Source organism: Equus przewalskii, chromosome 9 (genome assembly GCF_037783145.1).
Source record: "Equus przewalskii isolate Varuska chromosome 9, EquPr2, whole genome shotgun sequence".
Classification (NCBI taxonomy): Eukaryota; Metazoa; Chordata; class Mammalia; order Perissodactyla; family Equidae; genus Equus; species Equus przewalskii.
In genome coordinates this window covers 48,227,753-48,244,269 of record NC_091839.1, presented here as the reverse complement: position 1 = coordinate 48,244,269, position 16,517 = coordinate 48,227,753, and the positions used below count along the sequence as shown (strand labels likewise).

Sequence of the window (16,517 nt, the reverse complement as noted above, 5' to 3'; positions counted from 1 at the left end):
GCTAGTTTAAAATTTCTAGGAAGGCCTGAATTGTGAACTGTTATTTAAGACAGGTGGACGAGTCATGTATTTATGGCCCTTTCTGCTTGAGTGATTGGTTACTCACTTGCTTCATACACAGCAATAGATGTGTAAATACTGTCAACTGTATTAAGTGCTAAGTAAAAGATAAAGGTAGATTGTTTAAGAAAAGTTCAGTGGTCTCTCAGTTTACTTTCTCCTAATTGGCAATGAACATGTATCCTCAGCTATATGTAAGCACAAGAATGTTGCTATGGAAACATTTGGAGGTTTTCTAAATGTACTGTGTGATGGAATCAGCTAAGACTGACGTTTATCTTAAACACGTAGCTTGTCCAATATTTAAACCTAATGGACAAGATGTGTACCAGTTGAAAATGTAATATTTATCCAATCATTTCTATTCTATCAAGCCTGGCTCTAAAGCAATAAGGTTGTACTCATAGAGTAATAAATTTTTAGTGCATTTGGAGATAAAGGCTATTGGTGGTGATTGCTTAAACTCTTTTTGCTCAATCATCTGAATGGTGCAAATCAAAGCATTTTGTCAGACTGTGAGAAGTTTCACCTAGATATTGCTTCCCACACACGCAGGTCACCATATAAATTACGTTCACGGTTTTACAGCATAGCTGGTGCTGGAAGTTAAATTGATGCCCAGTGGTGGAACTCGTAAAACATTTTCCTGTTAACACGACCAGGCAGAGTTGACATTGTTGATGGTGGGTTCGATCTAATAAACCATTGGTTCTAACAGAGATTTTTACTGTGTTTCAGAGGTGATGATAATACAAGTTTAGTGATCCAACAGTTCTTCCTGAATGACAGAAAATTAGCTCTACTATCTGTATTACCAAATGCTGAGAAGAGTAGGAGTAGGGGGTGATTGGAGCCTAATAGAACCTCATGTTCTGAAAGATGATGAATTACAGGAACAAACTCTAACTTGATGTCTACCTTCTTCACAAAGAAAAATACTGATTTTTCTCAAAAGAATATGTTGTATATCATCTGTTGGAAATTTGGAAATAACCTTGTTACTACCTTGTTCTTCACATATGTAGGCTGTGCCCTCCTTTCAGAATCTTTTACACAGCTGCTGTTAAGCTGATTATCATTTCTTAAAGGAAAGCAGTTTTATATTTGGTTACCTTTTTTTTGGTTTCTGTGTTCCCTAAAGTTACTTCCCTGTAAAGACTTTTATAGGGAAAAATTAAAGATTTTTAGTTGTGAACCACAGCAAGAGTCAATCTAAACATTTTTTCCCATAAGAGTAAATTTCAGGGGTTAATTTTCTTCTCTTGGTTATAAACAATAGGGACTGTTTTAAAATTTGTTTTCAAATATTTTTTCTTTGCTCATAAAGCTTCATCTTTTCTTCTTTGAAGTAAATTAGTTTTTCGCATTTCTAATTAAAATTCATAGGATGCTCACAAGCCCTACTACTGTATCACTGTAAGCAAAGTTCTTTCCAGTTTTTCCTTTTTTTGGTGTTGTGTCTGCTCCTACAGCCCTGTTGCACACTCATACTCTACTGGTGATCTTCCTGTAGTTTGGTTCCACTTTATGAGATATCACAGGTCTTTTACTCATCTCTTTAACATTTTTTATCTCAGTATATGCATAATTTTTTTTACATCAGGAGATGAGCTTTTTTGATGTGCAGATAAATGTTATCAATGGTACTACGCAGATGAAACCTGTCATGTACAAATAGCATGTATCAAGCCCTAAGCATGCAGAACTAGATAAATCGGCTCATTTGCTGAAGCCTTGCAAAAAGAAATTAGTGACATAACAAAAGCCTTTGAGGCTCTCAGCCCTAATAATGGAGCTTTGTAATAACCCTCACAGATCATTGACTTAATGGGTAATCTTTTAGAAAAACTTTTTCCCCTTCTATCTTTTCCTTTCCTTTAAAGAACTATAGTATGTATACTTGGCAAGTAGCATCTCTAAAGAGAAATGTGTGTGTAACTAAGTATGTGGAATAGCTATAAATTAAAATTAAGAAGTTTATTGACTGTTAAATACAGCTTTGTTCTAAACAAGTTTATACTTTTATTTCTTTTTGTTGATTTTGATGATTGATCTTATACATGGACTAATAACAGCTTTTTCTATATAGATTTCAGTTTAAGCTTTTCTTTTAAGTTAGTGTTTTTGATACACAGAGGTTATAGTTGGGTTGTTGGGGGACAGGAGAGGCAGAGAGTGGGGAAATGAAGAGAAAAGAAGATTCAGGGTGAGAAATCTAGAGGAAGCATTTAGCTCATACTTAGAAGAAGCTGTAAAGTGGTGGAAGAAAAGGGACAGGATCTAATTAGTAGAATCCATTCATTTGAGGTCGACCCTTTTGAGACCCTTTATGAAAGCTATAGTCTCTCTTGTCATAAAAATATATGCATTTACATATACACAAAACTTTACACATAATTTCAAGACTTCTAGGGTTTATTTATATATCCTATATTTAACATTATATTACGATGGTGACTACCATATTATTTTTGTTAGAGTTTGGTTATATTTTTGATGAAGAAAATTCTTTCTAAAACATCCCTAGGTACTTTTTGACTCTTTTGTTTGAACGAGTTTTAAAATCTGAAAACATAGTCATTATTGGAGGTGATGGTGAGGTTTTTGAATTCCTTATCACACTTGGCAATGGTCAGTAGTGTCTGGTTGTGTAATTTACCATATTTCTTCAGTGTAAGAGAAATATTGAGAATGCAGAATGCTTAAGAGGTTTTAGAAAAATTATTTATCAAAGAACACTACTTTTCCCAATGCATTAACTATTGTAATTATACATTGGTACAATCTGTTGACATAGAATTGGATTTGATTTAAATGGAAGGGGAAAAAAGAGACTGGACATTTTCAGTATTTATCGATACACCTAGTCCATTAAGGTAAATTATAGAGCAAATTTCACTGTGACAGGAACATTTGGGTTAATGTAGTTAAGAATCAGTCAACATTACCATTAGACCCTTCCTTTTTGGAAATTTATTACCACCAATTAGGAAAAAGTGCTCACAAATGGAATTTAGTCCTAACTTACTTGTTGTGGAATATTTGACCTCAAAAATGTTTGGATCTTTACCTTTAAATGATCCTGAATTCTTTTGAACCAAAGCACATTCCCCCACATAGCAACTGAACACATGAAGTAAGATATGGTAGAATGATTGCAGCTGTAGTTAGAGGGTAGAGCTGTGTGTATACTGTTGTTTTCAAAAAGGACTGCTGGGATGGTGAGAGTTAAGCTTGTTTTTCAAGGGTGGTTTCATTAATTAGCTTTAAAAGACCGTCTCCATGTCGGTCTTTTAAAGCTAATTATGAACCTATGAACCTGTCTCCATAGGTTCACAAACGCTCCACATATCTAGGGAAAATTAAAATGAAACTTGCTTAAAAAGAGAGCTGTCAATTATTAATGAAATGTGAAAGCAACAGAACTAAATAAAATTTATTGAGAGTAAATAGGTTAATATACATAAAATATCTCAGTACTTGCTTGATATAGGTGTTCTGTACTGGAGAGGTAGAAAAATAAAGTAGCTTTTCTTCAAATGACCCTTACCTTTGCAATTCATTTGTCTTAAAACAAGTCTAGAATTTCTGAGATGATTGCAGATTGTTCCTAGGGGGCTTAAAACATAGCTGTTTTGTCTTCAGTCTGCCTTTGCATTGTCACAGATACCACTCCTTGGTTATACTTTTAATGAAGAAAAGTCTTTGTTTGCCCCCTCCCCGTGTGTGAGTTCCTTGAGGTCAGGTCTGTATCTTTTTTGTCTTTGAATCCCTAATTCCTACAGAGTACTTAGTATATGGTGGAGACTTGTTCTTGACAACATAATAAACCATGCCAAAGCATAGTGGCACAAAACACCATCCCAACAACCCTTTTATTTTGCTCACAGATTCTGTAGGTCAGGAATTTGGAAAGCCAACGACAGCTCTTCTCCGCTCCAGCATGCCTGGGGCCTCAGCTAGGGTGATTCTGTCGGGGGTTAATTCAGAAGGCTGAGGACTGTACCAGCTGCAGCTGGAGGATCCAGGTCCTGGATGACGTCTTCACTCACATGTCTAACATCTGAGCTAGAATGGCTAAAGGGCACGCTTAGCCGGGACTGTTGACTGAAGTGCTACCTATGGCCTCTCCAAAGAATAGTCTCATAACTGTACTTCATACATGGCATTTCAGGGCTCTAAGACTGAGTTCTCCCAGCAAACAAGGCAGAAGCTTCCTGGCCTTTTATTACCATGCCTTGGAGTCACATTGTGTCATGTCTTCTGCATTCTGTTGGTCAAAGCAGTAACAGATCTCCCTGATCCAAGGAGTGCCAAAGAATTTGTGGTCCTGCCTATTTTAAAACCACCACAGTATTCAATAAATGGTGGAATAAGAAGAAAGCGAGAGGGGCTGGCCCCGTGGCCGAGTGGTTAAGTTCGCGCGCTCCACTGCAGGCGGCCCAGTGTTTCGTTAGTTCGAATCCTGGGCACGGACATGGCACTGCTCATCAGACCACGCTGAGGCAGCGTCCCACATGCCACAACTAGAAGAACCCACAACGAAGAATACACGACTATGTACCGGGGGGCTTTGGGGAGAAAAAGGAAAAAATAAAATCTTTAAAAAAAAAAAAAAAAAAAAAGAAGAAAGCAAGAGAGAGAGAGACAAGAGGAGGAAGAAAATTAAAGATTGTGAGATGTGTTTAATATCGGCAGAAATTATTGGTCCCAGTGTTGCTCAGTTTGATAGATTGGTGATCTCCGTTCCAAAATGAAGGCATTTTTCCATAAATATTCTGTTCACATTCACATGGTTGCCTATACTGTAAATAAATGTATTCTGATTTCCATTGTTAGCTACCAATTTCTCAAGTTTTTTTGCCCCCCTTCTTTTTCTTGTATGAGAATTCTATACATAACTTACCAGTTTAGATAAGATACAGTGCATGTATGCTTGCTCAGTCATACCTCTCCATTTAGAGTTAAAGAGGAAGAGAACTGTATTTGAAATCCCAAAGGACCGGTATGACAATTTTAGATATTTTTATCAAAGATGTGTACATTTATTGTGAGACATCTTACAAGAGATTATCTCACCTCTGAGTGCCTCTAACATCAAGGACAAAGATCTGTATCTAAACTCATGATCTTACCCACACGATATTCTGGTAGCAGGCAGACTTGGAAACTGACTAGTTTTATAATGACCCATAATCTCTCCCTCTCTTACTTTCATCTATTCCTTGTACCCACATACTTGCTATTAAATTTGGAAGATGAGTTCCTGGGAATGAGGGCCCTAACTGAATGTAAGCAGTACAAGGTTACCGTAGCATTACCCCTTTGAAAAAGAGTTGTCACGGTCAGGTGGTGATTGCTCTCTTGTTCTTTAGAAATCTCTAAGTCATGACATCCATCTGCCTATAGTTTCTTATTGTTATAATGTCAAAGGACTTCAACCAAGCCTTAATGTAGTCTTTACCCTCAACCATTTCCTTGCAGGCATCTTAAGGTGCTATAAAACTTAAATCTTTATATTTTTCTTTGATTCTTTTTGTTAAATTCAGGACTATTACTTCTTGATCATAGTTTCAACTGTTCCCCCAAACTCAGAATAAATGGCACAAAAAGAGACCACAACAAAATAAACATATTCAACTTAGGATAGTGTAGTAGAGCACCCATTTGCTAAGAGCATTTGCACTATGTTGTGCTAATAATGCTAATGGTTATACGTCAAGCTTGCTCATATTGGTCTGTCGTGTTCACTTTTATTAGATGAGAGTGTAAGATAACATTCAAGCATTGCCAAAAAATACATATATTAATAGTATGTTGTAATGAGTAGTTATATATGTTTGTATATGTACCCAGTCACACATGCATGTATTTACCAGGTTGGGTTTTTTAATGAAAATATTTCAAAGACAAGTAGCATTGTAACATTAGCCCTGTGCAGTTACACAGGGTATTTAAATGTATGAATGTTTAAGGTAGTCCTTATAAGCTTTAGGTTACATTGGGAACAAACTATTGAGAAGATATATGTTGGGTATATATGTTGGTTTTGTTTCTGTTGATTCTCTCTACTTTAAAGAATTGTTTACTTTTAGCTCTGACTTTTTAGATGGCATGGCCCTCTATGACCTTGTCTCCATCAGTACTCTGGTTTCATTTTCAAACGTTCTGCCCCTTGACCATTCATCTCCTGGTAATACTAAATTGTTTGTGAGTCTCTGCATACACCATGCAATTTCATGTCACTGTGCTTTACTCATATTGTTTCAACTTCCTGAAAATTTTTGGATTATTCTTCATTTAGCTAACACAATCTCTATAACCTGGTAATGGTGTATTTACTCCAAGAAGCCATCATCAAACCCTAATGTGGACCAAGTGTTCCTTTTTTGTTCATTATAATGTTTTGTGCATGCCTCTCTCCCAGCACTTAATTATACATACTTTGAGATCAACAACCATGTTCAATAGCATCTAATACAGTACCTCATGTAATTAATCCACATTGAAATGTTCATTAAAATGAGCTGAACTACCAGACAGACTGATATCTGAATCTTAATGTACTTTTGGAATCTAGATCCAGATTTCCAAAAACTTTTTGGATTTTGTTACTTAAGTTTTCTGTTTTCAAATCAAATTTTACTCTCCTTCTGTAGTAATTAACTATCCCTCCCAACTTTCAGTTTCCCTCCCCAGAAACTTGGCAATAACATGTAGACTGCTTCTTCTTCTCCTTTACAAAATGCCAAATAATTACTGTTAGCTTTCTTTTTCCTTCATAAGTAGCTCAAATTGTGCATTAGCTCATACCTCGGTGTTTACAGAAGCTTCATAATTGGTCTCTCCTGTCTGTAGTCAGTTCTTACTCTAACCTATTCTGTTTGCCATTACCAGATTAATCTTTCCCAAAGCACTGGTTTCATTATACCATTCCTCAGTTCAAAATCCTTTAGTGGCTCCTTCCTACCTCCAGAATTAAGTCTTGATTTCTGTTTGTTTTTATAGCAGGATCTGCCTTACTCGTTTTTTGTGTCTCTAGCATCAGATACACTGACAAGCACTGAGTAACTTCTTGTGAAGTGAATGGGAAAACATGTGACTGAACAACTGGGGCCCCATTTTCTATTCTTAAATTTATTGCCTTCTAATGTTACTATAAAAATACTCCCTTATGGCCCAAGTGGTTACTTTTTCTTTCCTCCCCCAAACACTGTACTCTTTTATACGTTCCTTTTAAGATGTAAATTATGTTACTCTTCTGCTTTTGCATCTTGTTACCCACTTTGATTTTATCCAAAGTCCTTGCCATGGCTTACAAGACCCTACAAGATCTGGAACACTGCTACCTCTTTCAGTTCATCTGCTGCTCCTTCTGTTGCCCATTGTGCTTCAGCCAACTGGCCCCCTGACTGTTATCCCTTGGGCCTGTCAACCTGCCAGCCTGGACATCTTTGCACTTGCTGATTCTTCTCCCTGGAATGCTCTCTCCCCAGATATCCATGTGGTTCCCTCCTTTATTTAGACCTTTGCTCAGGTGTCACCTCTCAGAAGGCATTTCCTGATCATCCTAGTTGGAATATTAGCTCCCATCACTCATTACCCCCATACCTTGATTTCTTTTTATCCATAAAGCTTACCACAACCTAAGGGGTTACACATCTATGTTTGTTGCATTTTCTCTCTCCTTAAAATATAAGTTCCAGAAGGGCAGAGACTTTGTCTCTTTTGTTAACCTTGTATCTCCACTGCCTAAAACATACGCACTGTGTATTGAATCGGAGAGTAAATGAATGGATTTTATAGACCTTTGTGCTTTTACTTTCCTCCTTTCCGCCTGTCCAATCCTTAACCTGTCCTGTGAGAATCATTTCCATGCCCATTTTTTTCTGCTGCCCCTCAGTGATCTTTCTTCTCTGAATTGGTATAAAACCTATAGTTCATTTTACTCTTACACCTATAGAGTAGAAGAATGGATTTCAACTCTCTGTGGGACAGAATTACGTATGGTCTTGCTACTCAGTGTGGTCCATGGACTACTAATTACGTGGCCATTTCCTCATCTGTTTCAAGAATTAAATAAGACATATTCAATACATGTAATTATTACTATTGACCAGAAAATCAAAGACTGTTTATTGAGAATATATGTCAGCGCTATTTTAAGTGTTTGATTTGAACTACTTTAGTCATGTAAGTGCTATTGCTGTCCTCATTTTGTAGACAAGGAAAGCCAGGAAGGTGACTCTTTAAAGTGTCGTCCATGGGTTAGCAGCATCTGCGTAACAGACATGTAGGTTCTCAGGCTCCTCCCTAGACCAACTGAGTCAGAATTTAAAAACAAGTAGCATGCTTAAGCTCCAAACTTGAAGATACAGTAAGGACATTAGTCTTTTTAGAAAGCCCTACAGATGATTTCGATGGTAGTGAAGACTGAGAACTACTGACGTAGATCCTTATTAGTGTATCATAAAAATGCGGTGAAATATCACTGAAAAACTTAGGTGATTTGAGACCCATAGTCATCGATAACGATAAGACCACTAAAGTTATAAGGGTAATTCCTAAAAATAGTCACATTTTATTGACATATTTTCATACGTGTTTTTGGGATAGAGGCAAGCAACCTCATTTTAAGTGCTTCGCCAGTATTCTGTAAAACCATAAGGCAGCATTGCCACAAGCATGCTTGGTTTGCTAGGCTCAACACCGGATTCCTGATTTATTCTCTTAGCCCAGTCTTGCAAATTAACTCAGTTGTGGGCCACAGAAAAATTTTAAATTATCACGTGTCATTGACCTTTGGGATCTCTAGACAATAGCCTACACTCCCTAGAAGTAGTAAACTTTTAATGTGTGTGCATCTGGTGTGCTACCTGGGATTAGATGTTTTACTACTTTGTAACTACAGTCATGTGCCACATAATGATGTCAGCAACAGACCACATATATGACAGTGGTCCCATAAAATTAGTACCATAGCCTAGGTGTGTAGTAGGCTATACTATCTAGGTTTGTGTAAGTACGCTCTATGATGTTTGCACAATGGCGAAGTAGCCAAACGACCCATCTCTCAGAACATATCCCCATCAAGTGGTGCATGCCTGTGTCTTTATTAGGAACTTAGCATATGAATGAGCGAATACATCAATGTGACATTTAAAACATGTATTATTTCTTTGGGTAGTAGAATGGTATTTGGGGTAGCTGTAGCATAGTTGCATGGTCGTTATTTTGACTGCCTGTGTTCAAATTCTGGCCCTGCTGCTTACTAACAGTATGACCCAGTCAAATAATTTATTCTCTCTGTACTTAGATTCCTTGTCTATAAAATGAGCGTAATAATAGTACCTACAGGATGAAATTAGTTAATAATGTTAAAAACTTAGAATAGGGCTGGCATGTATATTTTCAATAAACAATCTTTGATTCTCTGGCCAATGATAATAATTGTTCCATTTATTGAACGTGTCTTATTAAGAATTCTTGCAACAGATGAGGAAATGGCCATGCAGCTAGTAGTTGACAGAGTAAGATTTATATTCTGGTGTATTTGTCTCTAAAGCCCATGTCTTTCTAGATAACGCTCTACTGCACCTGTGAACATGGTTATTAGGATTTAGAAGCAGTAGCGATTTGACTAAAATGTATATTTCCTTGCCTTATAGTCTACAAATTGTTTTCTCCTAAGTGCTGTGATTTGATACTTTAGCAGCTCCATGGAGGATAGCAGGGCATTATTCCCATTTAACAGATGAAACACTAAGTCTTGGAAGTTTTCTGGGGTCACAAGCTGGTGTTCTTTCTTCTAGACAAGTGTTCATTTGGATAATTTTTCTTGAGGAGTCCTTTTATTTCTTAATATATGTGCGCATATAATGCAGATATCTGCAGTATATGTGTCTGAAATCATCATTGCCAGTGCTGTGCTTTTTATTTGTTATAGTCCCTCAATAGTGAAAACAGCCAACAAACTTCTTGCCTTGATCTGGATATTTACTCAGTCATCCTCCACCCACTCACCCCCTCCTCCACGTACACACAGTTGCACTGAGGCATCTGTTACAGGGAGGCATTGCAAGGTATGTGCAGGCTGCTGCTTGCCAGCCTGGTTTCTGACTGATCACCTCTCCCTGGTAACCTGGGCATGTGCAGAATTGGAGTACAGGGCTCAAACTGCCATTATTTCATCATGAGGCTTCACAGAAGCCTGGAGACTTTTTTTTTTTTGAAAAGAGGATTAGATTGGATGATTTTTAGGGTACCTTTCAGCTTTAAAACTTTGGCGTTTTTTCCGGTAATGTCATTACTTGGTTATGATATATTCTTTCTGGATAGTAAAGCAGATTATAGTCCTATTTTACAGGTATGAACAAGAATGACAAGAGGATTCAAAGTACCTAAGGTTTTTTAGTGATTTAGCTGAAACTAAAAATGATCATAGAGTATCCTGATTCCCATCCAGTTTTCTGTTAGTTAGATCAATCAGATACTTGGAGTAATTACTCCTAGTGGTTTAGAACAACTTTTCTGTTTTCTTTTTCTTTTTTCTTTCTTTCGTTTTTTTTTGCGGGGGGTGAGGAAGATTGGCCCTGAGCTAACATCTATTGCCAATCTTCCTCTTTTTGCTTGAGGAAGATTGTTGCTGAGCTAACATCTGTGCCGATCTTCCTCTATTTTGTATGTGGGATGCTGCCACAGCATGGCTTGATGAGTGGTGTGTAGGTCTGTACCTGGGATCCAAACCCACGAACCCCAGGCTGCTGAAGCAGACCACGCTGCCACTGGGCCGGCTCCTAGAACGACGTTTTAGCTTAAAACTTCCCATTATATTTTTCACTAATATAGACTGAAGAAAGTTGTCAGATTTGGTGTAGAACTAAAAAAGGAATTCAATTATTAATTGTTGTTACTCCCTTGCTTTCTGTTAGCTCTTATTGGTTGCATTTATTATATTATGCTTTTTCTATGTGATACAAGGTCCATCAATAGACAACTTTCTTTAAATGCTGAGGCATAGTATATTAGAAATATTACATATACAACTCTGACCACCAGGAAAGTGACGTACAGGATTTCATAATTGGTTTCATAATTGTTGGCTATAGGAGAGGCAAGAGCATACAAAGATTAGAAGTAAACCCTATATATGTAGTAGTCGAATGAGTGTGTTCCCAGAAGCCTGCCCAAGTCGTTAGGGAGGAACCCTCCTCCGAGAGCTGGCCAGCAGGCAGCAGCAGTCAGCTGCTCTCAGGTGATAGATGCCTCAGTACGTGTGGGTGTCGGTGGGGATGAGGGGGTTGGGAGCGAGAAAGATAAGTGAATATGTGAAATCACCACAAGTAGTAGCACGAAGATAAAAATAGTAAAACAATCTTGGAAAGTGAGGAAAAAGAGCAGTCAGATGCAGGAATCCGGAAAGTGCTTCAGAGTCATGAGGGAGGCCGAAGGCAGCAGAACACCAGAGCGAAAATGGAAGCCTAAGAAGACCTGGACAACCAGGTCTGTAAAGGTTGGGTGTTCACACCGCGCAATGATGGGCTTCTAAACACTTCCGAGGACATTATTTCACGTGATCTTCACAATAAACCTAACAGTGGATGTAGCAAATGATTATTCCTCTTTTTGACTCTTAAGAAAACAAAATTTGGGAGGTTACTCGTTTTGAGGTCACACAGTTCTGAGTAGCTTTGCTAATAAGCACCTGTATTACTCAACACATGACTTCTTTTGCCTGAATTTCCTCATTTATAAAATTTGAATAATAGTTGTTACTTAACTCATAGGGTGAGAAATAATGCTTTATAAAACACTTAGCTTGGTGCATGGCACATGGTAAATACTAGTAAATGCTGGATGTTGCTATTATTTCTACTATGAGATCTGCATGTTTGAATAACTTGACGTTCAGCAAACGTTATTTTCTATACTATATTGCATCTTTTAGAATGTAAGTGGGCTGGTTATGCATGTGTATTTTTCCACATGTGTGTATTTCCAAAATGATTTTAAGGTATGTTAAGTTTGTCTTTACTCAACACATTTGCCAAGTGTTGGGAGATTCTACATCTCTTGTGATATTTCTTTTTGTTTTTGATCTGAAATCACGTTTTACCTTTTGTGCAATCAATTTACATACTTTCATATGTTTCTACTGTTTAAGAAGGTAGAAAATGGTTCAGAAAATAGCCATGATATCTAGAACTGTTATATTATTTATATATTTCATATATGTTTTACGTTTTCTTTTACCTTGTTACCTCTACTGACAGAGCTGCTTTTAATATTTGCATTTTTGTAAATGCACCTTCAGCAGATGTGCAGTCACATCTAATATAATAAATCTATTTTTCCGTAGTCTTTGTGTAGTTAGTTTTCTGGTCCGGAAAATGTGATTTTAAAAAATTACCTATGACTGCAAGGGGTATTTCTAACTATTTTGGCTGTAGAGCAGAAATTCACTTCTTCCCTCAGACTCCCATTACAGTAAATCCTTGGCATTTCCTGTGTTTGCCACTCTGATTTCTTGATGTTTACAGAAATTATTATAAGGTCTTAAATAACTTCGTTGTGTGTTAGAATAGCAGATAATCATTCTTTTTATCCAGACTTATAATTCTTGAACATTGAAACCATTGAGCAGAAAGTATTTTGTGTATGTCCAGGATATATAGCTTTTTTTCAAACAAAAATACTAAATGGATATACATTTCCAAAACAAGTCTGCTTTTGAGTCAATGTCACACTTAACTGGCCCTTGATTTTCCTGTGTTCCCTCTTACCTTGGAGGATGTAGTCTCCAGCCTTAACTGTTTACCTAGTGATTGTTTTTTTCAGACATCTGAATCAAAACCCTGTAATAACTCCTAGTGATGCTCCCTGGTACTCAGCATTTTGTTCTAGAGAGGTCACAAGTGGTTCAGGTTGGCTGGCCTTTGTCAGAATTATCTTGAATGCATTGTTTTTGTTATCTCTTCTTGTAGGTTTTCCTAATACAGAATTCTGGTATTGCCCCTGCTTCTTGACAAGGGAAAGCTACATGTGGTTTTTCCAGGTCCTTTTATTAGACTTGCTGAAATTTCTTCAATCCAAAGAAGAAAATTTATCAATGTTTAGACTGTGTGCATGTGTGTCTTAGTACATAAGGGTGTGTGACTTCTTGTGTAAGGAAAAAGTATGGGCTTCAGAGTCAGATTTAGGTTCAGATTATGGGCTAGTTCTTAGACGTGTGACCTTTGGACATTATTTAACTTTCTTACTGTCAGCTTCATCATCTATATAGAGGATTAATGGTAACTATCTCATAGAATTGTTCTGATTTATATTTAAAAGAATTTCTAACACATAGGGGATGATCGGAAATGGTACCCTCTCCTAGGGAATAGGTTTTGGTTAGTGAAGAAAATGGCTTATTTATTTAGAAATAGTGAGCAAAATCCATCCTACCCAAGTACATGTTATTTATTATTCTTTCAAACCAATATACTTTGAAAAAGCTATAAATGGGTTGTGCAAATGGTGGTATTATTTTCTTTGGACTCAAGTGTTGCAATGTACTGGTGAACTTTGCTATGTTGATGTTAGTTGGCAGCTGAGTTAGTTGCCAAATGGATTTTAGTGGTTTGATATTCATCTTACTCGAGGCTAAAAGACCTGAAATGGTTCTCTAGCCACTAGTTCAAGATGAAAGCATCTCAGGAGGTTTTTACACAGAGAGGACATAGGAGATATTTGCTTAGCTTTTATGAGAGTTGCTTGCTATGATATTCTTTCCCTAGGCATTTGTACACTTTTTTTGGGGAATTCAAGTAGTATTAAGTAGTGCCTCATGATCGTCTGAGAATTCCAATGTAAAGTGGCACAGAGTCCTAGAGTTATATAATTGATACTTATAATTTTTACTTATGTGTAGTTATGTGAAAAGAACTAAGATACGGTCTTGCAATCAGTTTGATCTTTTTTGTGGAATTGCTTTAGCTACATGTACTAGTTAGTTCTGGATTTTTTATTGTTATTTCAAGTGTCTGCTTCCCCTAGATAAACTAAAACATCAGGAATGTTGGAATTAATGTAATATTCTTTCTTTTTTTTAACTACTAATTATTTTTCTTAATGGAATACTACTACTGTTGGAGGAAGTTTTCTGCCTTAGCTCCACTTGTTATTTTTCACTGCTTTCTCTTTAATTGAAGAAAGCAAATCTAAGGATAGTATCCATGTATTTGTGTCTACTCTCAATTGATATGGCAGCAATATAAACAGAAACAGGAATAATATCATGTTTGTACGTTTAGTTTTAAATAATCATATTAGTAATTGCTGGGCATATCGCATAAATGTCTTCTATTTTCAGATCACTAGGAAAATCTTAGTATTTCCCCCTCTTCTGTTACGGTCTAGAGATATCTGAATTTTCAGTTGCGTTAAGCAAAAAAAGATGAGTAAACGATGAATCAAAATTTGAGGCATGTTGAATTCATGTTTTACTATTTTATGGAGAAAAATCACTTTTTATTGTTTGTTATTGTGTACCATGTGAAGATGATTATGGATCTTTCTGGACCAAGGTACTAAGATTATATTTGGCACAGTTTTGTATACTAGCACAAGGCCTGTGTCTTTTCTAAATAAGGAAAATATTTTAATTTAAAATACCACACGTAAGTCAGATGTACTTACTTTCCTCTTGGTACATCCATGTCCTAAAGCTCTCAGGAGAAAATGGTTTAAAAAATTGTTTTCATGTCTAGATTAAGTGAAATCACTTGTCATAATGAGTTGCAAAATGGAGACCTTCATTCTGAAGCTGCCTGTTTCTCATTTGGATCTGACATATTAAAAAGCATATAATTAATGGTTGACATTAGTAATTAACATTAACTTTATGGTGCTTAATATGCCATCATTCATCCATCAAATAACCAGGAATGCATAATGTCTTAGCATAAAGGTTTTAATTATATAAAACGCTCCTTGAGTTTTCATATGATATAAATATTAAAAGCCCCAAATGTATTTAAAGGATATTTTTGTAAATGTTTGCTGGGTGTTAGCTATGTTTTTATTTCTTTTTAGGAGTATGCATCAACAGTTGTGTCAGGAACTTCAAAAGGAGAATATGGACTTAATTGCGCAGTCTTCATTATCGGCTAAAGAGCGCCACCTTGCTGCAGTTGCCAGTGCGCTGTGGAAACATTTCTTTTCATTTTTGAAGAGTCAGAGAATGTCACAGATAGTGCCTCTCTCACAACTTGCAGATGCAGCTGCAGGTCAGCGTTGTTAATTTGCTAATTAGTTTCTCATTTTGCGGACGCTGTCAGTTTTTTCTTCTCTTTGCTTGGTAGCAAGTTCTTATTTTATTACGATGGAATAAATATTTTGACAACCAGAAAGATGAAAAGAATTACATATTTTTAAATTAGGATCCTTTGGCTTGTTTGTTATTTTCCTCTTAGTAAAGGTAAAAATTAAGTGATTATTTGCTACAAATAATAGATAATTTTCAATCTTAAAAATATTGAATGTACGTAAACTTTTCTTATGCATGCAATATTTGGAAAGTAAAGTAGCATTTGATTTCTTCTAGTTCAAGTAGTTTATTTTCAGGTTGTGTGTGTAGATGTCTAGGTATAAGATGAAGTTACTTGTATAAAGAGCAAAAGAATATAGCATGAATTCCACTTCAACACCAAGCGGATAAGATCAGAATGACATCGAATATATAGAATGTTATTGTTCTGACTTCTACTAGATTCTATTTTAGGTTGTAATTTTGACTTAATTTGATTATTATCCTAAGGACATGTTTTTAGGCTTTAAGGGGCTCTGAATCACATGACATTATAGGCAAGAATTTGAATATATGTGCATATATGCAGTTTTCTAAGAAGAGATCATTATCTTTCTCAAAGGGGTATTTTTTCTGAAATATATTAAGAAGTACTGGAATAGACAGAGATGAATACAGTGACTGCAAGTATTTAAATGCAATTCATATGAAGGTATTTAATATATTTAAATGTAATGCTTTTAAAAACTTAAGATCTGAACCAAGGTTTATTTTACCCTGATGTGAATGAGGAAAACTGAGCTGAAAGCACTACATAAAAGACTGAATGATATAAATTTTAAAAGATCTTTAATTCTAGTGGCACATCCATAATTAAAACTTTACAATGATAGGTTGAAGAATTGTGACAGGGCAACAGTTTTCCAACAACTGTAATGTATGTGGAAATAAATATTGATATTCAATCATTTTAACCAAAGCAGTCATTACTAGCCAATAGGACTTATCTTTCTTTCATTCATGATCCCAACTTCCAGTTGGAGAACACAAATGATGCCACGCAGGTTTAGTTAGTTCTGTCCTAGGTGCTGAAAATAAATGGTATATAAATATAAAGCAAAATATGTGTGGGTTTTGGTTTGTTTTGAAATAAAGACTTGATACGTTA

The 16,517-nt window shown here is 36.2% G+C and overlaps 1 protein-coding gene across 5 annotated transcripts in view; it reads left to right on the top strand.

The window, feature by feature from the left end:
• Positions 1 to 16,517, top strand: part of MMS22L (MMS22 like, DNA repair protein) — a 124,588-nt gene that overhangs the window by 73,538 nt on the left and 34,533 nt on the right. For all 5 annotated transcript variants that reach the window (XM_008515934.2, XM_070556706.1, XM_070556704.1 and 2 more), the window contains one exon: positions 15,136 to 15,329. In XM_008515934.2, the coding sequence (XP_008514156.1) occupies positions 15,136 to 15,329 (194 nt within the window). The remainder of the gene's footprint in view (positions 1 to 15,135; positions 15,330 to 16,517) is intronic.